Consider the following 25,515-nt stretch of genomic DNA (forward strand, 5'->3'; position numbering starts at 1 on the left):
GGTGTGTGTGTCGGTCTGTTAATGAGGGTGAGGGGGTGTGTGTCGGTCTGTTAATGAGGGTGAGGGGGTGTGTGTCGGTCTGTTAATGAGGGTGAGGGGGTGTGTGTGTGGGGCTGTTAATGAGGGTGAGGGGGTGTGTGTGTGGGGCTGTTAATGAGGGTGAGGGGGTGTGTGTCGGTCTGTTAATGAGGGTGAGGGGGTGTGTGTGTCGGTCTGTTAATGAGGGTGAGGGGGTGTGTGTCGGTCTGTTAATGAGGGTGAGGGGGTGTGTGTGTGGGGGTGTTAATGAGGGTGAGGGGGTGTGTGTGTGGGGGTGTTAATGAGGGTGAGGGGGGGTGTGTGTGGGGGTGTTAATGAGGGTGAGGGGGTGTGTGTGTGGGGGTGTTAATGAGGGTGAGGGGGTGTGTGTGTCGGTCTGTTAATGAGGGTGAGGGGGTGTGTGTGTCGGTCTGTTAATGAGGGTGAGGGGGTGTGTGTCGGTCTGTTAATGAGGGTGAGGGGGTGTGTGTGTGGGGCTGTTAATGAGGGTGAGGGGGTGTGTGTGTGGGGCTGTTAATGAGGGTGAGGGGGTGTGTGTCGGTCTGTTAATGAGGGTGAGGGGGTGTGTCGGTCTGTTAATGAGGGTGAGGGGGTGTGTGTGTCGGTCTGTTAATGAGGGTGAGGGGGTGTGTGTCGGTCTGTTAATGAGGGTGAGGGGGTGTGTGTGGGGCTGTTAATGAGGGTGAGGGGGTGTGTGTGGGGCTGTTAATGAGGGTGAGGGGGTGTGTGTGGGGGTGTTAATGAGGGTGAGGGGGGTGTGTGGGGCTGTTAATGAGGGTGAGGGGGTGTGTGTGGGGCTGTTAATGAGGGTGAGGGGGTGTGTGTCGGTCTGTTAATGAGGGTGAGGGGGTGTGTGTGGGGCTGTTAATGAGGGTGAGGGGGTGTGTGTCGGTCTGTTAATGAGGGTGAGGGGGTGTGTGTGGGGGTGTTAATGAGGGTGAGGGGGGGTGTGTCGGTCTGTTAATGAGGGTGAGGGGGTGTGTGTGGGGCTGTTATTGAGGGTGAGGGGGTGTGTGTCGGTCTGTTAATGAGGGTGAGGGGGTGTGTGTGGGGCTGTTAATGAGGGTGAGGGGGTGTGTGTGGGGCTGTTAATGACGGTGAGGGGGTGTGTGTCGGTCTGTTAATGAGGGTGAGGGGGTGTGTGTGTCGGTCTGTTAATGAGGGTGAGGGGGTGTGTGTGTCGGTCTGTTAATGAGGGTGAGGGGGTGTGTGTCGGTCTGTTAATGAGGGTGAGGGGGGTGTGTGTGGGGCTGTTAATGAGGGTGAGGGGGGTGTGTGTGGGGCTGTTAATGAGGGTGAGGGGGTGTGTGTGTCGGTCTGTTAATGAGGGTGAGGGGGGTGTGTGGGGCTGTTAATGAGGGTGAGGGGGTGTGTGTGGGGCTGTTAATGAGGGTGAGGGTGTGTGTGGGGCTGTTAATGAGGGTGAGGGGGTGTGTGTCGGTCTGTTAATGAGGGTGAGGGGGTGTGTGTGGGGCTGTTAATGAGGGTGAGGGGGTGTGTGTGGGGCTGTTAATGAGGGTGAGGGGGTGTGTGTGTGGGGGTGTTAATGAGGGTGAGGGGGTGTGTGTGTGGGGGTGTTAATGAGGGTGAGGGGGTGTGTGTGTCGGTCTGTTAATGAGGGTGAGGGGGTGTGTGTGTCGGTCTGTTAATGAGGGTGAGGGGGTGTGTGTCGGTCTGTTAATGAGGGTGAGGGGGTGTGTGTGTGGGGCTGTTAATGAGGGTGAGGGTGTGTGTGTGTGGGGCTGTTAATGAGGGTGAGGGGGTGTGTGTCGGTCTGTTAATGAGGGTGAGGGGGTGTGTGTGGGGCTGTTAATGAGGGTGAGGGGGTGTGTGTCGGTCTGTTAATGAGGGTGAGGGGGTGTGTCGGTCTGTTAATGAGGGTGAGGGGGTGTGTGTGTGGGGCTGTTAATGAGGGTGAGGGGGTGTGTGTCGGTCTGTTAATGAGGGTGAGGGGGTGTGTCGGTCTGTTAATGAGGGTGAGGGGGTGTGTGTGTGGGGCTGTTAATGAGGGTGAGGGGGTGTGTGTCGGTCTGTTAATGAGGGTGAGGGGGTGTGTGTGTGGGGGTGTTAATGAGGGTGAGGGGGTGTGTGTGTGGGGGTGTTAATGAGGGTGAGGGGGTGTGTGTGTCGGTCTGTTAATGAGGGTGAGGGGGTGTGTGTGTCGGTCTGTTAATGAGGGTGAGGGTGTGTGTGTCGGTCTGTTAATGAGGGTGAGGGGGTGTGTGTGTCGGTCTGTTAATGAGGGTGAGGGGGTGTGTGTCGGTCTGTTAATGAGGGTGAGGGGGTGTGTGTGTCGGTCTGTTAATGAGGGTGAGGGGGTGTGTCGGTCTGTTAATGAGGGTGAGGGGGTGTGTGTGTGGGGGTGTTAATGAGGGTGAGGGGGTGTGTGTCGGTCTGTTAATGAGGGTGAGGGGGTGTGTGTGTGGGGGTGTTAATGAGGGTGAGGGGGTGTGTGTGTGGGGGTGTTAATGAGGGTGAGGGGGTGTGTGTGTCGGTCTGTTAATGAGGGTGAGGGGGTGTGTGTGTCGGTCTGTTAATGAGGGTGAGGGGGTGTGTGTCGGTCTGTTAATGAGGGTGAGGGGGTGTGTCGGTCTGTTAATGAGGGTGAGGGGGTGTGTGTCGGTCTGTTAATGAGGGTGAGGGGGGTGTGTGTGTGGGGCTGTTAATGAGGGTGAGGGTGTGTGTGTAGGGCTGTTAATGAGGGTGAGGGGGTGTGTGTGTGGGGGTGTTAATGAGGGTGAGGGGGTGTGTGTGTGGGGGTGTTAATGAGGGTGAGGGGGTGTGTGTGTCGGTCTGTTAATGAGGGTGAGGGGGTGTGTGTCGGTCTGTTAATGAGGGTGAGGGGGTGTTTGTGTGGGGCTGTTAATGAGGGTGAGGGGGTGTGTGTCGGTCTGTTAATGAGGGTGAGGGGGTGTGTGTGTGGGGCTGTTAATGAGGGTGAGGGGGTGTGTGTCGGTCTGTTAATGAGGGTGAGGGGGTGTGTCGGTCTGTTAATGAGGGTGAGGGGGTGTGTGTGTGGGGCTGTTAATGAGGGTGAGGGTGTGTTTGTCGGTCTGTTAATGAGGGTGAGGGGGTGTGTGTGTGGGGCTGTTAATGAGGGTGAGGGGGTGTGTGTCGGTCTGTTAATGAGGGTGAGGGGGTGTGTGTCGGTCTGTTAATGAGGGTGAGGGGGTGTGTGTGGGGCTGTTAATGAGGGTGAGGGGGTGTGTGTGGGGCTGTTAATGAGGGTGAGGGGGTGTGTGTGGGGCTGTTAATGAGGGTGAGGGGGGTGTGTGTGTGGGGGTGTTAATGAGGGTGAGTGTGTGTGTGTGTCGGTCTGTTAATGAGGGTGAGGGTGTGTGTGTCGGTCTGTTAATGAGGGTGAGGGTGTGTGTGTGTCGGTCTGTTAATGAGGGTGAGGGGGTGTGTGTGGGGGTGTTAATGAGGGTGAGGGGGTGTGTGTCGGTCTGTTAATGAGGGTGAGGGGGTGTGTGTGGGGCTGTTAATGAGGGTGAGGGGGTGTGTGTCGGTCTGTTAATGAGGGTGAGGGGGTGTGTGTGGGGCTGTTAATGAGGGTGAGGGGGTGTGTGTGGGGCTGTTAATGAGGGTGAGGGGGTGTGTGTCGGTCTGTTAATGAGGGTGAGGGGGTGTGTGTGTCGGTCTGTTAATGAGGGTGAGGGGGTGTGTGTGTCGGTCTGTTAATGAGGGTGAGGGGGTGTGTGTCGGTCTGTTAATGAGGGTGAGGGGGGTGTGTGTGGGGCTGTTAATGAGGGTGAGGGGGGTGTGTGTGGGGCTGTTAATGAGGGTGAGGGGGTGTGTGTGTCGGTCTGTTAATGAGGGTGAGGGGGGTGTGTGGGGCTGTTAATGAGGGTGAGGGGGTGTGTGTGGGGCTGTTAATGAGGGTGAGGGGGTGTGTGTCGGTCTGTTAATGAGGGTGAGGGGGTGTGTGTGGGGCTGTTAATGAGGGTGAGGGGGTGTGTGTGGGGCTGTTAATGAGGGTGAGGGGGTGTGTGTGTGGGGGTGTTAATGAGGGTGAGGGGGTGTGTGTGTGGGGGTGTTAATGAGGGTGAGGGGGTGTGTGTGTCGGTCTGTTAATGAGGGTGAGGGGGTGTGTGTGTCGGTCTGTTAATGAGGGTGAGGGGGGTTTGTGTGGGGGTGTTAATGAGGGTGACGGGTGTGTGTGTGGGGGTGTTAATGAGGGTGAGGGGGTGTGTGTGTGGGGATGTTAATGAGGGTGAGGGGGTGTGTGTGGGGGTGTTAATGAGGGTGAGGGGGTGTGTGTGGGGGTGTTAATGAGGGTGAGGGGGTGTGTGTGTGGGGGTGTTAATGAGGGTGAGGGGGGGTGTGTGTCGGTCTGTTAATGAGGGTGAGGGGGGTGTGTGTGGGGCTGTTAATGAGGGTGAGGGGGTGTGTGTCGGTCTGTTAATGAGGGTGAGGGTGTGTGTGTCGGTCTGTTAATGAGGGTGAGGGGGTGTGTGTCGGTCTGTTAATGAGGGTGAGGGGGTGTGTGTGTCGGTCTGTTAATGAGGGTGAGGGGGTGTGTGTCGGTCTGTTAATGAGGGTGAGGGTGTGTGTGTGTGGGTGTTAATGAGGGTGAGGGGGTGTGTGTGGGTCTGTTAATGAGGGTGAGGGGGTGTGTGTCGGTCTGTTAATGAGGGTGAGGGGGTGTGTGTCGGTGTGTTAATGAGGGTGAGGGGGTGTGTGTGGGGCTGTTAATGAGGGTGAGGGGGTGTGTGTGTCGGTCTGTTCATGAGGGTGAGGGGGTGTGTGTCGGTGTGTTAATGAGGGTGAGGGGGTGTGTGTGGGGCTGTTAATGAGGGTGAGGGGGTGTGTGTGTCGGTCTGTTAATGAGGGTGAGGGGGTGTGTGTCGGTGTGTTAATGAGGGTGAGGGGGTGTGTGTGGGGGTGTTAATGAGGGTGAGGGGGTGTGTGTCGGTCTGTTAATGAGGGTGAGGGGGTGTGTGTCGGTCTGTTAATGAGGGTGAGGGGGTGTGTGTGGGGGTGTTAATGAGGGTGAGGGGGTGTGTGTGGGGCTGTTAATGAGGGTGAGGGGGGTGTGTGTGTCGGTCTGTTAATGAGGGTGAGGGGGTGTGTGTCGGTGTGTTAATGAGGGTGAGGGGGTGTGTGTCGGTGTGTTAATGAGGGTGAGGGGGTGTGTGTGGGGCTGTTAATGAGGGTGAGGGGGTGTGTGTCGGTGTGTTAATGAGGGTGAGGGGGTGTGTGTGGGGCTGTTAATGAGGGTGAGGGGGTGTGCCGGTCTGTTAATGAGGGTGAGGGGGTGTGTGTGGGGGTGTTAATGAGGGTGAGGGGGTGTGTGTGGGGCTGTTAATGAGGGTGAGGGGGTGTGTGTCGGTGTGTTAATGAGGGTGAGGGGGTGTGTGTGGGGCTGTTAATGAGGGTGAGGGGGTGTGCCGGTCTGTTAATGAGGGTGAGGGGGTGTGTGTGGGGGTGTTAATGAGGGTGAGGGGGGTGTGTGTCGGTCTGTTAATGAGGGTGAGGGGGTGTGTGTGGGGCTGTTAATGAGGGTGAGGGGGTGTGTGTGTCGGTCTGTTAATGAGGGTGAGGGGGTGTGTGTCGGTCTGTTAATGAGGGTGAGGGGGTGTGTGTCGGTCTGTTAATGAGGGTGAGGGGGTGTGTGTGTGGGGCTGTTAATGAGGGTGAGGGGGTGTGTGTGTGGGGCTGTTAATGAGGGTGAGGGGGTGTGTGTGTGGGGCTGTTAATGAGGGTGAGGGGGTGTGTGTCGGTCTGTTAATGTGGGTGAGGGGGTGTGTCGGTCTGTTAATGAGGGTGAGGGGGTGTGTGTGTCGGTCTGTTAATGAGGGTGAGGGGGTGTGTGTGGGGCTGTTAATGAGGGTGAGGGGGTGTGTGTCGGTCTGTTAATGAGGGTGAGGGGGTGTGTGTGGGGCTGTTAATGAGGGTGAAGGGGTGTGTGTCGGTCTGTTAATGAGGGTGAGGGTGTGTGTGTGGGGCTGTTAATGAGGGTGAGGGGGTGTGTGTGTCGGTCTGTTAATGAGGGTGAGGGGGTGTGTGTCGGTCTGTTAATGAGGGTGAGGGGGTGTGTGTGGGGCTGTTAATGAGGGTGAGGGGGTGTGTGTGTGGGGCTGTTAATGAGGGTGAGGGGGTGTGTGTGGGGCTGTTAATGAGGGTGAGGGGGTGTGTGTGTCGGTCTGTTAATGAGGGTGAGGGGGTGTGTGTGTCGGTCTGTTAATGAGGGTGAGGGGGGTGTGTGTGGGGCTGTTAATGAGGGTGAGGGGGGTGTGTGTCGGTCTGTTAATGAGGGTGAGGGGGGTGCGTGTGGGGCTGTTAATGAGGGTGAGGGGGTGTGTGTCGGTCTGTTAATGAGGGTGAGGGGGGTGTGTGTGGGGCTGTTAATGAGGGTGAGGGGGTGTGTGTCGGTCTGTTAATGAGGGTGAGGGGGGTGTGTGTGGGGCTGTTAATGAGGGTGAGGGGGGTGTGTGTCGGTCTGTTAATGAGGGTGAGGGGGTGTGTGTAACCATGTTTCTCTTTGCCTTTGAGGACATTGCTGCAGAGCGTGGAGGTGGCTTTGGAGCAGAGGTAACTATCAGTATTTAATCAGACCTTTCCCAGTGGGGTACAGGCTCACTCTCTCTCACACACACACACACACTCACACACACACACACACACACACACTCACACTCACACACACACTCACACTCACACACACACACACACACACACACTCACACTCACACACACACACACACACACACACACTCACACACACACACACACTCACACACACACACACTCTCACACACACACACACACACTCACACACACACACACTCTCACACACACACACACACACTCACACACACACACACTCACACACACACACACTCACACTCACACACACACACACACACACTCACACATACACTCACACACACACACTCACACACACACACACACACACTGACTCTCACTGGGGTACAGGCTCACTCTCTCTCACACACACACACTCACACTCACACACACACACACAGAGACTCTCACTGGGGTAGGGGCTCACACACACACACACACACTGACTCTCACTGGGGTACAGGCTCACTCTCTCTCACACACACACATTCACACTCACACACACACACACACATACACTCACACACACACACTCACACACACACACACACACACTGACTCTCACTGGGGTACAGGCTCACTCTCTCTCACACACACACACACACTCACACACAGACTCTCACTGGGGTACGGGCTCACTGTCTCTCACACACACACACACACACACACTCACACACACACACACACTCACACTCACACACACACACACACACACACTCACACAGACTCTCACTGGGGTACGGGCTCACACACACACACACACACACACACACTCACACAGACTCTCACTGGGGTACGGGCTCACACACACACACACACACACACTCACACAGACTCTCACTGGGGTACAGGCTCACTCTCTCTCTCTCACACACACACACACACACACACACTCACACAGACTCTCACTGGGGTACAGGCTCACTCTCTCTCACACACACACACACACACACACTCTCTCACTGGGGTACGGGCTCACTCTCTCTCTCACACACACACACACACACACACTCACACAGACTCTCACTGGGGTATGGGCTCACTCTCTCTCTCACACACACACACACACACACACTGTCTCTCACTGGGGTACGGGCTCACTCTCTCACACACACACACATTCACACACACACTGTCTCTCACTGGGGTACGGGCTCACTCTCTCTCTCACACACACACACACACACACACACTCACACAGACTCTCACTGGGGTATGGGCTCACTCTCTCTCTCACACACACACACACACACACACTGTCTCTCACTGGGGTACGGGCTCACTCTCTCACACACACACACACACACACACACACTGTCTCTCACTGGGGTACGGGCTCACTCTCTCTCTCACACACACACACACACTCACACAGACTCTCACTGGGGTATGGGCTCACTCTCTCTCTCACACACACACACACACACACACACACACTGACTCTCACTGGGGTAGGGGCTCACTCTCTCTCACACACACACACTCACACACACAGACTCTCACTGGGGTAGGGGCTCACTCTCTCACACACACACACATTCACACACACAGACTCTCACTGGGGTACGGGCTCACTCTCTCACACACACACACACACACACACACACAGACTCTCACTGGGGTACGGGCTCACTCTCTCACACACACACACACACACACACACACAGACTCTCACTGGGGTATAGTCTCACAGACACACACACACACACATACACAGAGACTCTAAAACGATATGATCTCTCGAGGCTGATATTTATTTTTCTCACATTTCAGCAGCCTGACCATAAAGCGGGGACCCTCTACACCCCAGGTAATGTCAGGATTCAAAATGTTCAACTTGTTCCTGTCACCATCAATATAGTCCACAGAAACGCAAACATTAATATTTTGGCCCTCAGCACTGACCCTCTGACAGTGCCCACACCCTCAGCACTGACCCTCCGACACTGCCCACTCCCTCAGCACTGACCCTGCGACAGTGCCCACTCCCTCAACACTGACCCTCCGACAGTGCCCGCTCCCTCAGCACTGACCCTCCGACAGTGCCCACTCCCTCAGCACTGACCCTGAGACTGTGCCTGCTTCCTCAGCACTGACCCTCCGACAGTGCCCACTCCCTCAGCACTGACCCTCCGACAGTGCCCGCTCCCTCAGCACTGACCCTCCGACAGTGCCCGCTCTATCAGCACTGACCCTACGACAATGCCCGCTCCCTCAGCACTGACCCTCCGACAGTGCCCGCTCCCTCAGCACTGACCCTACGACGATACCCACTCCCTCAGCACTGACCCTCCGGCAGTGTGACACTCCCTCAGCACTGACCCTCCGGCAGTGTGACACTCCCTCAGCACTGACCCTCCGACAGTGTGACACTCCCTCAGCACTGACCCTCCGACAGTGCCCGCTCCCTCAGCACTGACCCTACGACGATGCCCACTCCCTCAGCACTGACCCTCCGGCAGTGTGACACTCCCTCAGCACTGACCCTCCGGCAGTGTGACACTCCCTCAGCACTGACCCTCCGACAGTGTGACACTCCCTCAGCACTGACCCTCCGACAGTGCCCACTCCCTCAGCACTGACCCTGTTAACATAGGGGAGGAAGAAACATAAGGAGAGAAAGAGAGGTGAGAGTGACCTGAGTAAAACTGAAGGAGAGAGAAGTAGAGTAAGAGAGAGGATGGGAGTGAGAGAGAGAGTGGAGGAGTTTTTGAGTGGGGTCAAGAGAGAGGGAGCGTGTGAGAGGGAGAGTGAAGGAGAGAGAAAGAGGGATATTAGAAGAGAAATAGGAGGGGGAGATTGAGAGGTGGAGAGAAGGAGAAAGGTGATGGAAAAGTGGCAGAGATGGGAAGAGAGAAGGTCCAGTGAGAGAGAATATAAGAGGGGAGACACAGACACTCACACAGAGTTGAGTGATGGCACATTCTAAACCATAACACCTTCACTCTCGGACTGACTGCAAATGTTCGATCAGTAACACCATTCCCAAGGCCGCTCTGTGTGTGTGTGTGTGTGTGTGTGTGGGTGGGTGTGGGGGTGTGAGTATGGGTGGATGTGTGTGTGGTTGGATGTGTGTGGGGAGATGTCTGTGTGTGGGGGTGTGGTGTCTGTGTAAGTGTGTCTGTGAGAGTGTGGGGGTGTGTGTGTTAGTGTGTGTGCGGGGTGTGAGTGTGTGTGAGTGCGCGTGTGCGTGTTCACCTTCCTACTGCCTATTCTGTTGAGCTCAGCCCTGCTGGGTGAGGCCATTCAGCCCTGACTGAAGCACTGACTGCTTTCCCATGTTGTCTGCAGGAGGAGAGCTGCAGTGATATGGATAAATACTCCACCGTCCGTCATGTCTCACGGCCTGACTCCCGAGCAGAGTCTGAGCACAGTGCCAGCCACCCTACACACCCGGGCACAACCCCCTCTGACCAACACTCACAGGACCAGGGTCAAGGTACAAGAGTAAACTGCTCACTGCACTCTTCATGGGAACAGCATTCAGCCCCCTCTCCTCCAGCCTGCCACACAGATTACAGCAGGAGACCATTCAGCCTCCCTCCTCCAGCCTGTCCCACATTGTTCAGCCAGGACCTTACCATTAAGTGTATAAGTCCTGGTTTGATTTGCCTTTCCAAAATGCAGCCCCTCCCATTTATCTGAATTAAACTCCATCTGCCACTTCTCAGCCCACTGGCCCATCTGGTCCAGATCCTGACCTCCCTGCTCCTGTACTCTGTGCTTCTGTTAGTCAAGTTCCACTTGTTTTATGAACCACTCTCTCCGTGTGTATTGTCACAGTCACCATCACCGAGAAATACAATTCTTTATTTATTAATCGCATCCGAATCCCACCAGGCTGCGAGCTTGGTATTTGAGACAATGTCCCCAGAACTTGGGGAGGCGATGGTCTAGTGGTATCATCTCTGGAGACTCAGATAATGAACTGTAACTTGGGTTTGAATCCCACCATGGCAGATCGTGGAATTGGAATTCAGTGAAGAAAAAATCTGGAATTCAGAGTCTAATAATGACTATGAATCCATTGTGGGTTACAAAACCCCCATCTGGGTCACGAATGCCCTTTGGGAAGGAAACTGCCATCCTTACCCAGTCTGGCCTAAATGTGACTCCAGACCCACAGCATTGGGGTTGACTCTTAACTGCCCTCTGGGTAATTAGGGATGGGCAGTACATGCTGGGCCCAGTCAGAGACACCCCCATCCCCAGAATGAATAAATAAATGAGTCTGGGGGTCTCTAAATTCACCAGCCCAGTGACATTTCCCCTTTGCTACTGGGTGTGATTCAGCAAGGGCCGTCCTTACCCAGTTGGGGGTTCGTACGTGACTCCAGGCTTGATGTCTGGCTGAGAGGGTTGCACTCGGAACGGGGACAGGCGAGTGAGTGAAACGGAAAAGAGTGGGTTTGAGCCGCTGGTGGTCAGCGTTCCCCTCCCCACCGCCCCGTCTGATTGGAGGGAAGGAGCGGGATGGGGAGCGAACACTCACTGATGCCGTTGTCCACGCGTGTTGCAGGGAGAGCGGGAGCAGTGGCCCAGGATTCTGACCTGTCCGAGGGGACTGCGCCGTCCAACGAGTACGGAACGCAAGTGAGTAACCCGGCCGGGGAGAGGGAGGGGAAACAGGGGTAACATTTCCAAAATATACATCGCTGCATTTGACAGGCACCCTTCACACAGTTAGCCGTTCCCAGCAGCATCAGCCAGGCAGTGTTTGACCCACATCAGGGACAGGAGGCCAAATGCTCACTCACAGAGATCGGTTTTAAGGATGGGAGAGGGAAAGAAAGGGGTGGAGAGGCATAGGGAGTGTGTGTGTGTGTGTATAGGAGTGTGTTGTGTGTTCGTATGAGTGTGAGAGAGTGTGTTGTGTGTGCATGAGAGAGTATGGTGTGTGTGTGTGTGTGTGTGTGTGTGTGAGAGAGAGAGAGATAGAGAGAGTGAGCCCGTACCCCAGTGAGAGTCTGTGTGTGTGTGTGTGAGTGTGTGTGTGAGAGTGTGTGTGTGTGTATAGGAGTGTGTTGTGTGTGCGTATGAGTGTGAGAGAGTGTGTTGTGTCTGCATGAGAGAGTGTGGTGTGTGTGTGTGAGAGAGAGAGAGAGAGAGAGAGTGAGCCCGTACCCCAGTGAGAGTCTGTGTGTGTGTGTGTGAGTGTGTGTGTGTGAGAGAGAGAGAGAGAGAGAGAGAGAGAGTGAGCCCGTACCCCAGTGAGAGTCTGTGTGTGTGTGTGTGAGTGTGTATAGGAGTGTGTTGTGTGTGCGTATGAGTGTGAGAGAGTGTGTTGTGCGTGGGCGTATGAGTGTGAGAGACTGTGTTGTGTGTGCATGAGAGAGTGTGGTGTGTGTGTGTGCGCGCGTGAGAGTGTGTGTTGTGTGTGTGTGTGAGAGAATGGGTGTTGTGTGTTTGCTTGTGTGGGTATGTTTGGATCCTATAGAGTCATAGCAGTCGACAGCATGGAAACAGGCCCTTCGGCCCAGCTCGGCCATTTTCAACAATTTAGTTCCATTTGCCTGTGTTGTTGCACATCCCTCCGTACCTATCCTATCCATGTACCTGTCCAAACGTTTCTTAAATGACAAAATTGTATTCACCTCCATCACTACCTCCACTAGACACTCACCACACTTTGTGTGAATAAACTGCTCTCTCAAAACCTTTTGCATCTTTCCCCTCTCACCTTAATCCTACGCCCTCTAGTTTTAGACTCACCTGCCCTGGAAAAAGCTCTCTGCCATTCTACCTTCTCTGTGCCTCACACGGTTTTAAAAAGCTCGATAAAGGTCACTCCTCAGCCTCTCCTTATAATACAAACCTTAGTCATGGTAGCATCTCAGTAAATCCTTTACACACCTTATCTAGTTTCATAATATCCTTTTCTGTAGGAGGGCTCGTAAGTGAGTGTGTGTGGCTGTGAGTGTGTCTGTGTTGGTGAATTGGAGCATGTATGTATCTATGAGTGTGCATGTGAGAGTGATGGTGACACACTTTGGAAGTGTGTGTGTCTGTGAGTGTGATAGTGAGACCCTCAGAAAGTGTGTGTATGATAGTAACATCCTCTGAGTGTGTGTAATATTGAGACCCACTGAAAGTGTGTATATGTATCAGACCCTCTGAATGTGTGAGAGTGTGTGAATAATAGTAAGATTCTCTGTACGTGTGACTGCATATGCAAATGTGTGTGTGTGTGTGGTGGGGGGGGAGTGCATCTGAGACCCTCTGAAACTGGGTGTGTGTGTGTGTAGAGGGGAATGACAAAAACCGAGTTGCCCTGCTGTGTGGATTCAGGGACCCATTCCTGTGTGTGGTCCTGGCTGACAGTCCCTTCCCTATTGCTGAGCAGTGTAGTTTAATATTCTCCATTCATTTACAGAGAGAGATTTGTCACGGACTGCCTCCAACTCCCAAAGTCCACGTGAGTACAAATCGGGATGTCGGGAAGCAGCTTGAACAGGGTTGTCCGAAAGAGGGGAATCAGATAACGCCTCAAAACTGGGAGGGGTGCCATGTCTGAAACTCCTGGTGTCTGAGTTCCCCATCGATAAGGGAGTTATGATGTTTGATGTATTCTGTGTGCTCATACACAATGTCTTGTTGTCTCTGAGACACAGGCTCAGGGCAGTGGGGAGGTTGGATGGGAGGGTGTGATCGATTGTAATACACACTGCCCCACCCCTCCTCACTCCACTGGGTGGGGGGGGGGGTTGTGTTGTCAGCAACCCCCCCCTCCCCCAAATGTCATTACTCCAGGAGCAGTGCAGGGGACAAAGCCATTGGCCCACCCGCCATCCAACAGTGACCCAGTCTCCCATTGGCCATGATGGGAGCAGGGGCAGGGGTCCTGGGAGCGAGTGTACCACTCCGTTTCTGTTCCCCCTCCCTCTGCCCCCACCAAGAAATGCACAAATGGACTGGCCCTTTCACTGGCACAGTTCAGAAGTGGGGGGATATTCGCTGGTGATTGCACAGTGTTCAGCTCCATTCACCGTCCCCTCAGATACTGAAGCAGTCTGTGTTCAAATGGAACAAAGATCTGGACAATATCCTGGCGAGAGACACATGTGTCACACAAATGCCAGGCAATGACTATATCCAATAAGAGAGAATCTAACCATCTCCCCTTGACATTCAATGGTGTTCCCATCACTGAGTCCCCCCACTATCAACATCCTGGGGGTTACCATTGACCAGAAACTCTACCGGACTCACCACATCAACCCAGCGGCTCCAAGAGCAGGTTCAGAGGCTGGGAATCCTGCAGCGAGTAACTCCCCTCCTGACTCCCCCCAAAGCCTGTCCCACCATCTACAAGACACAAGGCAGGAGGGTGAGGGGATACTCCCCACTTGCCCCTGGGTGGGGGCAGCTCCAACAACACTCAAGAAGTTCGACACCATCCAGGGACAAAGCAGCCCCCGCTGGATTGGCCCCACACCCACAAACACCCCCTCCCTCCCTCCCTCCCTCCCCCCACCGACCCTCAGTAACAGCAGTGTGTACCAGCTACAAGATACACTGCAGAAACTCCCCAAAGATCCTCAGGCAGCACCTTCCAAACCCACGGCCACTTCCATCCAGAAGGACAAGGGGCAGCAGATACATGGGAACACCACCCCCTGCAAGTTCCCCTCCGAGCCCCTCACCATCCCGACTTGGAAATATCTCACCGTTCCCTCAGTCTGGCTGGGTCAGAATCCTGGGATTCCCTCCCTAAGGGACACTGTGGGTCTACCCACAGCACATGGACTGCAGGGGGTCAAGAAGGCAGCTCACCCCCCACCTCATCAAGGGGGCAACTAGGGACGGGGGCAGTAAATCCTGGGGCCCACAAGTGAGCCAGCGAGGTAATTGAAACAAAAAATGGAGCCATCGTTTCGGGATTGACGTGACCACGATATTGTAAAGTCAGTCGCGGTACAGAGAGACTTTGTGCACGTGAAGGTTTCCTGCTGACACCTCTCTCTGTCACAGATGGGAGCATGTTTCTCCAAGGTGTTTAATGGCTGCCCTTTGAAGTTGAATTGCTCCATCTCCTGGATCCACCCAAAGACGAGAGGTAACAGTGGCGAGTCGGTGGAGGGTGGGGGGGTGGGGAGAAGCACATTGCAGCTCATTGCAAACCATGCTCAGGGTGGGACCCTGGAAAGACTCGCACCGCCAGCTCCCACATTTGAAATCTGGCACACTCACGGGCAAATTCCACCTCACTCCCCTTCCCTACATCTGCAGAGATCCTAGCTGACGGTAATTACTGAAGAAGTCAGATCCCAGAAAGAAAGTTGTCTTGATAAATCACGTTCGTTTAGTTAACCTGATGGTGAGTCATTGAAACACAAAGCGAGAGATTCATAAAAAACACATCAGGAAATAAAAAGCTATTAACACGGTGAGAAAAATCTTCAGAACACAGTTTTCTCACTCCTTGACAGAGATTTGAATTCACAGTGATTACTCCCGAGATCAAATAATCAATTCCTACTTAACTGATTCTCTGCACTCTTGGTTCTGTGAGCTGTGATTTCTTCTTTATGAATACCCTCAAAACCGAGAGCTTAAATTTTCTCAGCTTTGAATAACCTGCAGATTTCTAACCAAACACTCCTGGTTTGGATTTTTCACAAACCAGACTTCTCGAACTATTTTGCAACTGAGCCGCTTTTCAGAGACACAGATTTCTATGAGGAAAAACTACATTGGTTCTGACCACAATCTGTTTTCCCTAAGATTCTGCTAAAAATTCAGTTCCTGTGATTTTAAAACACAAAATCTTTGATTATTCTGAACTAAACAATTTAATGTTTAATTTATCTATCTACCTGAACTCTATGGTATAAATATCTTACTGCATTAACACTCCAGGGATTACAGTCACTTGATCTGACAAACACTGCATTTTGTCACTGTTCTAGAAGGACTATTTAACCTGGTAACGTAACTCACCATTTTGCAGACATAGGCCACATAAACTAGATTACTTTCCATAATTTCAGCGGGCACTGTCGGAGGGTCAGTGCTGAGGGAGTGGGCACTGTCGGAGGGTCAGTGCTGAGGGAGTGGGCACTGTCAGAGGGTCAGTGCTGAGGGAGTGGGCACTGTCGGAGGGTCAGTGCTGAGGGAGTGGGCACTGTCGGAGGGTCAGTGCTGAGGGAGTGGGCACTGTCGGAGGGTCAGTGCTGAGGGAGTGGGCACTGTCGGAGGGTCAGTGCTGAGGGAGTGGGCACTGTCGGAGGGTCAGTGCTGAGGGAGCGGGCACTGTCGGAGGGTCAGTGCTGAGGGAGCGGGCACTGTCTGAGGGTCAGTACTGAGGGAGTGGGCACTGTCGGAGGGTCAGTGCTGACGGAGTGGGCACTGTCTGAGGGTCAGTGCTGAGGGAGCGGACACTGTCTGAGGGTCAGTGCTGAGGGAGCGGACACTGTCTGAGGGTCAGTGCTGAGGGAGCGGACACTGTCTGAGGGTCAGTGCTGAGGGAGTGGGCACTGTCGGAGGGTCAGTGCTGAGGGAGCGGGCACTGTCGGAGGGTCAGCACTGAGGGAGTGGGCACTGTCGGAGGGTCAGTGCTGAGGGAGTGGGCACTGTTGGAGGGTCAGCGCTGAGGGAGTGGGCACTGTTGGAGGGTCAGCACTGAGGGAGCGGGCACTGTTGGAGGGTCAGCGCTGAGGGAGTGGGCACTGTTGGAGGGTCAGCGCTGAGGGAGTGGGCACTGTGGGAGGGTCAGTGCTGAGGGAGTGGGCACTGTGGGAGGGTCAGTACTGAGGGAGCGGGCACTGTCGGAGGGTCAGTACTGAGGGAGTGGGCACTGTCTGAGGGTCAGTGCTGAGGGAGCGGACACTGTCTGAGGGTCAGTGCTGAGGGAGCGGACACTGTCTGAGGGTCAGTGCTGAGGGAGTGGGCACTGTCGGAGGGTCAGCACTGAGGGAGCGGACACTGTCGGAGGGTCAGCGCTGAGGGAGTGCTGCACTGTCGGAGGGTCAGTGCTGAGGGAGCATTGCAGTGTTAGGAGCTTTGGGACATTCTGAGGTGAGGAAACGAGTTTGAGATGTGAGAATATTTTCCTCCCTCTCTCTAGATCAGTATTTAATCCTGGGTGCTGATGAAGGAATCTACACTCTGAATCTAAATGAACTCCATGAAGATACAATAGAAAAGGTAGATCATTTATTTTTGTCTTTAGTTAAACTCCCTGACTCTCACTGGGGTACAGAGACAAAAAAAAAACAGCAGATGCTTGAACCCAAAATAGACAGGCAGGTGGCTGGAAAAACACAGCAAACCAGGCAGCACCAGGACCTGAAGAAGGGTTACCTCAGAAACGTCGACTTCTCCACCTCCTGATTCTGCCTGGCTTGCTGTGTTCTTCCAGCCCCCTGCCTGTCTATCTCACTGTGGTACAGGCTCCCACACACACACTGACTCTCACTGGGATGTGGGCTCACACACACACACACACACACTGACTTTAACTGGAGTACGGGCTCCCACACACACACTGACTTTAACTGGGGTATGGGCTCTCACACACACACACACAGACTCTCACTGGGGTATGGGCTCACACACACACACACACTGACTCTCACTGGGGTATGGGGTCCCCCACACACACACAGACTCTCACTGGGGTATGGGCTCACACACACACACACACAGACTCTCACTGGGGTATGGGCTCACACACACACACACTGACTCTCACTGGGGTATGGGGTCCCCCACACACACACAGACTCTCACTGGGGTATGGGCTCACACACACACACACACACAGACTCTCACTGGGGTATGGGCTCACACACACACTCACACACACACACACAGACTCTCACTGGGGTATGGGCTCACACACACACTGACTCTCACTGGAGTACGGGCTCACACACACACACACACACTGACTCTCACTGGGGTATGGGCTCACACACACACACACTGACTCTCACTGGGGTACGGGCTCACACATATACACACACACTGACTCTCACTGGGATGTGGGCTCACACACACTGACTCTCACTGGGGTAGGGGCTCACACACACACACACTGACTCTCACACACACACACACACACACACAGACTCTCACTGGGGTAGGGGCTCACACACACACACAGACTCTCACTGGGGTAGGGGCTCACACACACACACACACACAGACTCTCACTGGGGTAGGGGCTCACACACACACACACTGACTCTCACACACACACACACACACACAGACTCTCACTGGGGTAGGGGCTCACACACACACACAGACTCTCACTGGGGTAGGGGCTCACACACACACACAGACTCTCACTGGGGTAGGGGCTCACACACACACACACACACACAGACTCTCACTGGGGTAGGGGCTCACACACACACACACACACTGACTCTCACTGAGGTAGGGGCTCACACACACTCACACACACACTGACTCTCACTGGGGTACGGGCTCACACATATACACACACACACACACACAGACACACACACACACTGACTCTCACTGGGGTACGGGCTCACACACACACACAGTGAGTCCCTCTGGGGTATAGGTTGCACATAGTCCCAGCATTAAGAGGATGTTCAGCTTTAGAATGCATCACTGTGATGACCTGTTTCCTGTCACTATCTATATTCCCATGGGACCACATCTTCAAACAAGTATGCTGTTTTGGAAAATGTAGGGATGATGAATTCTCAGGGGAATGTAGCACGAACAGCCAAGTTTCTGGTATTCTGACTGGTTCTAATGCAGTGAGGGGTACATCGGCTTCCAAGAGATTGATTATGTTAGGGGACTCTCTAGTCCGAGGTAGAGACAGACGTTTCTGTGGCCAGTAGTGAAAAAGCAGAATGATGTGTTGCTTCCCTGGTGCCAGGATCAAGGATGTCTCAGAGAGGGTGCAGAATGTTCTCAAAGGGGAGAGGGGCCAGCAGGAGGTCATTATACCCATTGGAATCAACAACATTGGAAGGGAAAAGGATGAGATTCTGAAGGGAGATTACAGAGAGTTAGGCTGGAATTTAAAAAGGAGGTTCTCAAGGGTAGTAATGCCTGGATTACTCCCAGTGCTACGAGCTAGTGAGGGCAGGAATAGGAGGATAGAGCAGATGAATGCATGGCTGAGGAGCTGGTGTATGGGGGAAGGATTCACATTTTTGGATCATTGGAATCTCTTTTGGGGGAGAAGTGACCTGTACAGGAAGGACGGATTGCACCTAAATTGGAAGGGGACTAATATACTGGCAGGGAAATTTGTTAGAGCTGCTCGGGAGGATTTAAACTAGTAAGGTGGGGGGGGGGGGGGGAACCCAGGGAGATAACGAGGAAAGAGATTGATCTGAGACTGGTACAGCTGAGAACAGAAGTGAGTCAAACAGTCAGGGCAGGCAGGGACAAAGCAGAGAACAAGGTAGGACTGACAAATTAAACTGCATTTATTTCAATACAAGGGGCCTAACAGGGAAGGCAGATGAACTCAGGGCATGGTTAGGAACATGGGACTGGGATATCATAGCAATTATGGAAACATGGCTCAGGGATGGGCAGGACTGGCAGCTTAATGTTCCAGGATACAAATGGTACAGGAAGGATAGAAAGGGAGGCAAGAGAGGAGGGGGAGTGGCATTTTTGATAAGGGGTTTTGTGGTTCTGTTCGCCGAGCTGGGAATTTGTGTTGCAGACGTTTCGTCCCCTGTCTAGGTGACATCCTCAGTGTTTGGGGGCCTCCTGTGAAGTGCTTCTGTGATCTTTCCTCCGGCATTTGTAGTGGTTTGAATCTGCCGCTTCCGGTTGTCAGTTCCAGCTGTCCATTGCAGTGGCCAGTATATTGGGTCCAGGTCGATCTGCTTATTGATTGAATCTGTGGATGAGTGCCATGCCTCTAGGAATTCCCTGGCTGTTCTCTGTTTGGCTTGTCCTATAATAGTAGTGTTGTCCCAGTCGAATTCATGTTGCTTGTCATCTGTGTGTGTGGCTACTAAGGATAGCTGGTTGTGTCGTTTCGTGGCTAGTTGGTGTTCATGGATGCGGATCGTTAGCTGTCTTCCTGTTTGTCCTATGTAGTGTTTTGTGCGGTCCTTGCATGGGATTTTGTACACTACATTGGTTTTGCAAAACCGCATCCATGAACACCAACTCGCCACGAAACGACACAACCAGCTATCCTTAGTAGCCACACACGCAGATGACAAGCAACATGAGTTCGACTGGGACAACACTACTATTATAGGACAAGCCAAACAGAGAACAGCCAGGGAATTCCTAGAGACATGGCACTCATCCACAGACTCTATAAACAAACACATCGATCTGGACCCAATATACCGGCCACTGCAGCGGACAGCTGGAACTGACAACCGGAAGCGGCAGATTCAAACCACTACAAATGCCGGAGGAAACATCACAGAAGCACTTCACAGGAGGCTCCCAAGCACTGAGGATGTCACCTAGACAGGGGACGAAACATCTGCAACACAAATTCCCAGCTCGGCGAACAGAACCACAACAACGAGCACCCGAGCTACAAATCTTTTCCCAAACTTTGATAAGGGATAGTATTACAGCTGTGCTAAGGGAGGATATTCCCAGAAATACATCCAGGGAAGTTATTTGGGTGGAACTGAGAAATAAGAAAGGGATGATCACCTTATTGGGATTGTATTATAGATCCCTGAATACCCAGAGGGAAATTGGGAAACAAATTTGTAATGACATCCCAGTTATCTGTAAGAATAATAGGGTGGTTATGGTAGGGGATGTTAACTTTCCAAACATAGACGGGGTGTTAAAGGTTTAGATGGAGAGGAATTTGTTAAGTGCGCACAAGACAATTTTCTGATTCAGTATGTGGATGTACCTACTAGAGAAGGTGCAAAACCTGACCTACTCTTGGGAAATAAGGCAGGGCAGGTGACTGAGGTGTCAGTGGGGGAGCACTTTGGGGCCAGTTACCATAATTCTATTAGATTTAAAATAGTGATGGAAAAGGATAGACCAGATCTAAAAGTTGAAGTTCTAAATTGAAGAAAGGCCAATTTTGATGGTATTAGGCAAAAACTTTCAAAAACAGATTGGGGGCAGATGTTCACAGGTAAAGGGACGGCTGGAAAATGGGAAGCCTTCAGAAATGAGATAACAAGAATCCAGAGAAAGTATATTCCTGTCAGAGTGAAAGGGAAGGCTGGTAGGTATAGGGAATGCTGGATGACTAAAGAAATTGAGGGTTTGGTTAAGAAAAAGAAGGAAGCATATGTAAGGTATAGACAGGATAGATCGAGTGAATCCTTAGAAGAGTAGAAAGGAAGTAGGAGTATACTTAGGAGGGAAATCAGGAGGGCAAAACAGGGACATGAGATAGCTTTGGCAAATAGAGTTAAGGAGAATCCAAAGGGTTTTTAAAAATATATTAAGGACAAAAGGGTAACTAGGGAGAGAATAGGGCCCCTCAAATATCAGCAAGGCGGCCTTTGTGTGGAACTGCAGGAGATGGGGGGGAGATACTAAATGAATATTTTACATCAGTATTTACTGTGGAAAAGGATGTGGAAAATATAGACTGTAGGCAAAATGGTCCGTATTACAGAGGAGCAATACAGAAAAGTGGATAAATCCCCAGGACCTGATCAGGTGTACCCTATAACTCTGTGGGAAGCTAGAGAAGTGATTGCTGGGACTTATGCTGAGATATTTATATCATCGATAGTTGCAGGTGAGGTGCCGGAAGACTGGAGGTTGGCTAACCGTAGTGCCACTGTTTAAGAAGGGGTGGTAAGGACAAGCCAGGGAACTATAGACCAGTGAGCCTGACCTCGGTGGTGGGCAAGTTGTTGGAGGGAATCCTGAGGGACAGGATGTACAGTGTATTTGGAAAGGCAAGGACTGATTCGGGATAGTCAACATGGCTTTGTGTGTGGGAAATCATGTCTCAAACTTGATTGAATTTTTTGAAGAAGTAACAAAGAGGATTGATGAGGGCAAGAGCGGTAGATGTGATCAATATGGATTTCAGTAAGGCATTTGACAAGGTTCCCCCATGGGAGACTGATTAGCAAGGTTAGATCTCATGGTATACAGGAGAACTAGCCATTTGGATACAGAACTGGCTCAAAGGTAGAAGACAGAGGGTGGTGGTGGAGGGTTGTTTTTCAGACTGGAGGCCTGTGACCAGTGGAGTGCCACAAGGATTGGTGCTGGGCCCTCTACTTTTTGTCATTTACATAAATGATTTGGATGTGAACATAAGAGGTACAGTTAGTAAGTTTGCAGATGACACCAAAATTGGAGGTGTAGTGGACAACGAAGAGGGTTACATCAGATTACAACAGGATCTTGACCAGATGGGCCAATGGGCTGAGAAGTGGCAGATGGAGTTTAATTCAGATAAATGTGAGGTGCTGCATTTTGGAAAAGCAAATCTTAGCAGGACTTATACACTTAATGGTAAGGTCCTGGGGAGTGTTGCTGAACAAAGAGACCTTGGAGTGTAGGTTCATAGCTCCTTGAAAGTGGAGTCGCAGGTAGATAGGATAGTGAAGAAGGTGTTTGGTATGCTTTCCTTTATTGGTCAGAGTATTGAGTACAGGGGTTGGGAGGTCATGTTGTGGTTGTACAGGATGTTGGTTAGGCCACTTTTGGAATATTGTGTGCACTTCTGGTCTCCTTCCTATAAGAAGGATGTTATGAAACTTAAAATGGTTCAGAAAAGATTTACAAGGATGTTGCCAGGGTTGGAGATTTTGAGCTATAGGGAGAGGCTGAACAGGCTGGGGCTGTTTTCCCTGGAGCATCGGAGGCTGAGGGGTGACCTTATAGAGGTTTATAAAATCATGAGGGACATGGATAGGATAAATAGACAAAGTCTCTTCCTGGGGTGGGGGAGTCCAGAACTAGAGGGGCGTAGGTTTAGGGTGAGAGGGGAAAGATATAAAAGAGACCTAAGGGGCAACTTTTTCACCCAGAGGGTGGTACGTGTATGGAATGAGCTGCCAGAGGATGTGGTGGAGGCTGGTACAATTGCAACATTTAAGAGGCATTTGGATGGGTATATGAATAGGAAGGGTTTGGAGGGATATGGGCCGGGTGCTGGCAGGTGGGACTAGATTGGGGTTGGGATATCTGGTCGGCATGGACGAGTTGGACCGAAGGGGCTGTTTCCATACTGTACATCTCTATGACTCTAAGTGTGGGTTTCGAATGTTTGATCAGGAATATGCAGCTCCACATTCTTGCACACTCTGGGTGAAACTAGATTTATACAGGCCAGTCCTGGCGATGACAAACCTGGGAGCATCCAGTGTGTGGGTCTTTATTAGATTGTGTTACCGCTTTCAGGGTCAACATGATGACAAAGAGATACACACACACACACACACACACACATACACGTGCACACTCACACACACAGACAAAGTGAGTGATAGATTGTAAGGAAGAGAGAGATAGAGAAAGGGACAGAGAGAGAGAGACAGAAAATGAATAATTGAAAAAGAAACAGAGAGAGGGACAAAGGTTGAGGAGATAAAAAGCGACAGAGACACAGAGTGAGAGAGATAAAGACATTTACCAGAGATAGAAAGACACGCAGACAGAGGAAGAGGGAGAGTGAGAGAGAAAATGTGAATGAGACAGACAGAAAAAGAGGCTAAGAGAAAGAGAATGAATGAGAAAGACTGAGAAAGATAGAGAGAGGGACAAAAGTTGAGATAAAGAGTGAGACAGAAAGAAAGAGAGATAAATGCACACACGGAAATAGAGGACAGACAGACTGAGGAAGGAAGGATGGAGGAAGAAGCAGAGAGAGGGAAAGATAGAGTGAATGAGAAAGGAAGAGGAACAAAGGAGATAAAGAATGAGACAGAGACACAAAGCAAGAGAGAGAAACAAATACATCGAGATAGACAGACACAGAAAGAAAGAGAGAGAAAGTGAATGAGAGAGTCACTGTGAGGAAGAGAGAGACAGAAAAAGAGTGAATGAGAAAGAAAAGAGTAGGGCCAAACTTTGAGGATATAGAGTGAGACAGGTCCACACAAAGAAGGAGACAGAGTGAGCCAGTGGGAGTTACTGGGGGAGGATGTGGTGAATTGCCTGTCGTTAACTTGCTGACCACTCTGTTCCCAGTTGCTTCCCCACAGGTGTTCCTGGCTCTTTGTGCTCAACAATATCCTCATGTCTGTCACCGGTGAGTATTCTGGGATGACTCTCCGGCTCTGCCATACCACACCTGGTGATGGTTGTGGTGTTGCACCTCCTGACTGGGGCTGGGTGTCTGGGGGTGTGTGTGTGTGTCTCTCTCTCTCCATTCGCCATGCTGGTCTTCCCTCTGTGCCAGTGCCACGTTGAGTGGTCTCAGTGCCGGCGGTTCCCAACGGTCTTGGTGCTGCCAGAGCCCGGACTGTGGGACTTCTGCTGAATGAGTGTCCAGGAGTCTCCCTCAGTGCTGACGCCCTTCCTGCACTCCATCCTGTCCCAGGGACACATCAGCTCATTGAGGTTTCTCAGGGTGGTGCTCCTCCCAGCCTTGCGCACCACTGCCAAGTCGATACATCGTTCTCACTGGTTCTGGGATGTCCCCGACATGGAATCTCCTGTTACTGGGTTTATCCTGGGAGAATTCACTCAGCCTGGCCCTGACCTCAGGGATCACAGGGCTCTGGGGATTATTACCCAACCCCCCCCCCCACCCAAGGGGTGGTTGGATTGATAATGGTCACTCGGGAGGAGAGTGAGTGAGCACACAGACCAGCTTCCCCCAGAGAGAGGGACACAGTGAGGGCTGGTGTGGGGCAGTGGGTCAAGGCTGTGGGGTCTGAGCAATGGGGAGAGCCTGAGTCATGTTGTCCAGTCAGTAACAGGTAGCCTCCCTGTCCTCTCCATCTCTCTCTCTCGTTTTCCCAGGGAAATCTTTGCAGCTTCTATTCCCACCACCTGGTGATGCTGTTTGAACAACGGAGAGAACACTCACAAGAGACCGGTCCATATCTCTCTTCCAGCCAACAAGCTCACTAACAGGATCATCCCCAGGTACTGACTGCCCGATGTCACATCTCCTCTCCATTCCCTCAGCCTCATTCTCTCTCCCCTACATGTTCATCTCTCTCTCTCCCCCTCAATGATTTGGAGATGCCAGCGTTGGACTGCGGTGTACAAATGTAAAAAAAAATCACACAACACCAGGTTATAGTCCAACAGGTTTAATTGGAAGCACTGGCTTTCGGAGCGATGCCCCTTCATCAGGTGGTTGTCCCCACCATGTCCTTTCCCTGTCTCTCTCTCTCCTCTCCATGTCCTTTCCCCCCCTCTCTCTCTTCCACCCCATGTCCTTTCCCCCTTCCCCTTTACGTCCCTCTCTCTCCCTTTCTTCCATCTCCCTCCCCACCTCTCCACTCTCCTCCTCCCCCCCCACCTCTCCTCCCCCCCACCTCTCCTCCTCCTCCTCCCCCCCACCTCTCCTCCTCCTCCTCCCCCCTCACCTCTCCTCCTCCTCCTCCTCCCCTCCTCCTCCTCCTCCCCCCCACCTCTCCTCCTCCCCTCCTCCTCCTCCCCTCTCTCCTCCTCCTCCCCTCCTCCTCCTCCCCCCCACCTCTCCTCCTCCTCCTCCCCACCTCTCTCCTCCTCCTCCTCCCCCCCACCTCTCCTCCTCCTCCTCCCCACCTCTTCTTCTCCTCCTCCCCTCCTCCCCCCCACCTCTTCCTCCTCCTCCCCCCCCCACTCTCTTCTCCTCCTCCCCTCCCCCCTCCCTCCCCCCACCTCTCCTCCTCCTCCTCCCCCGCCCACCTCTTCTCCTCCTCGCCCACCCTCCTCCTCCCCCCAACTCCTCCCCCCCACCTCTCCTCCTGCCTTCCGGCCCACCTCTCCTCCTCCTCCGCTCCACCTCTCTCTCCCCCCACTCCTCTCCCC

General features: G+C 52.8%; 1 protein-coding gene across 1 annotated transcript in view; it reads left to right on the plus strand.

Moving 5' to 3' along the window:
• Positions 1-6,511: 6,511 nt before the first annotated feature.
• LOC140457133 (mitogen-activated protein kinase kinase kinase kinase 2-like) overlaps positions 6,512-25,515 on the plus strand; it is a gene marked incomplete at its 5' end in the record, with an annotated part of 32,794 nt that continues 13,790 nt past the window's right edge. The window contains 11 exon segments of the mRNA XM_072551168.1: positions 6,512-6,573; positions 8,401-8,437; positions 9,919-10,066; positions 11,147-11,220; positions 13,001-13,042; positions 14,599-14,683; positions 16,694-16,773; positions 23,737-23,801; positions 24,100-24,108; positions 24,528-24,570; positions 24,572-24,639. Of these exon segments, the coding sequence (XP_072407269.1) occupies positions 6,512-6,573; positions 8,401-8,437; positions 9,919-10,066; positions 11,147-11,220; positions 13,001-13,042; positions 14,599-14,683; positions 16,694-16,773; positions 23,737-23,801; positions 24,100-24,108; positions 24,528-24,570; positions 24,572-24,639 (713 nt within the window).

Source organism: Chiloscyllium punctatum, chromosome 31 (genome assembly GCF_047496795.1).
Source record: "Chiloscyllium punctatum isolate Juve2018m chromosome 31, sChiPun1.3, whole genome shotgun sequence".
Lineage (NCBI taxonomy): Eukaryota > Metazoa > Chordata > Chondrichthyes > Orectolobiformes > Hemiscylliidae > Chiloscyllium > Chiloscyllium punctatum.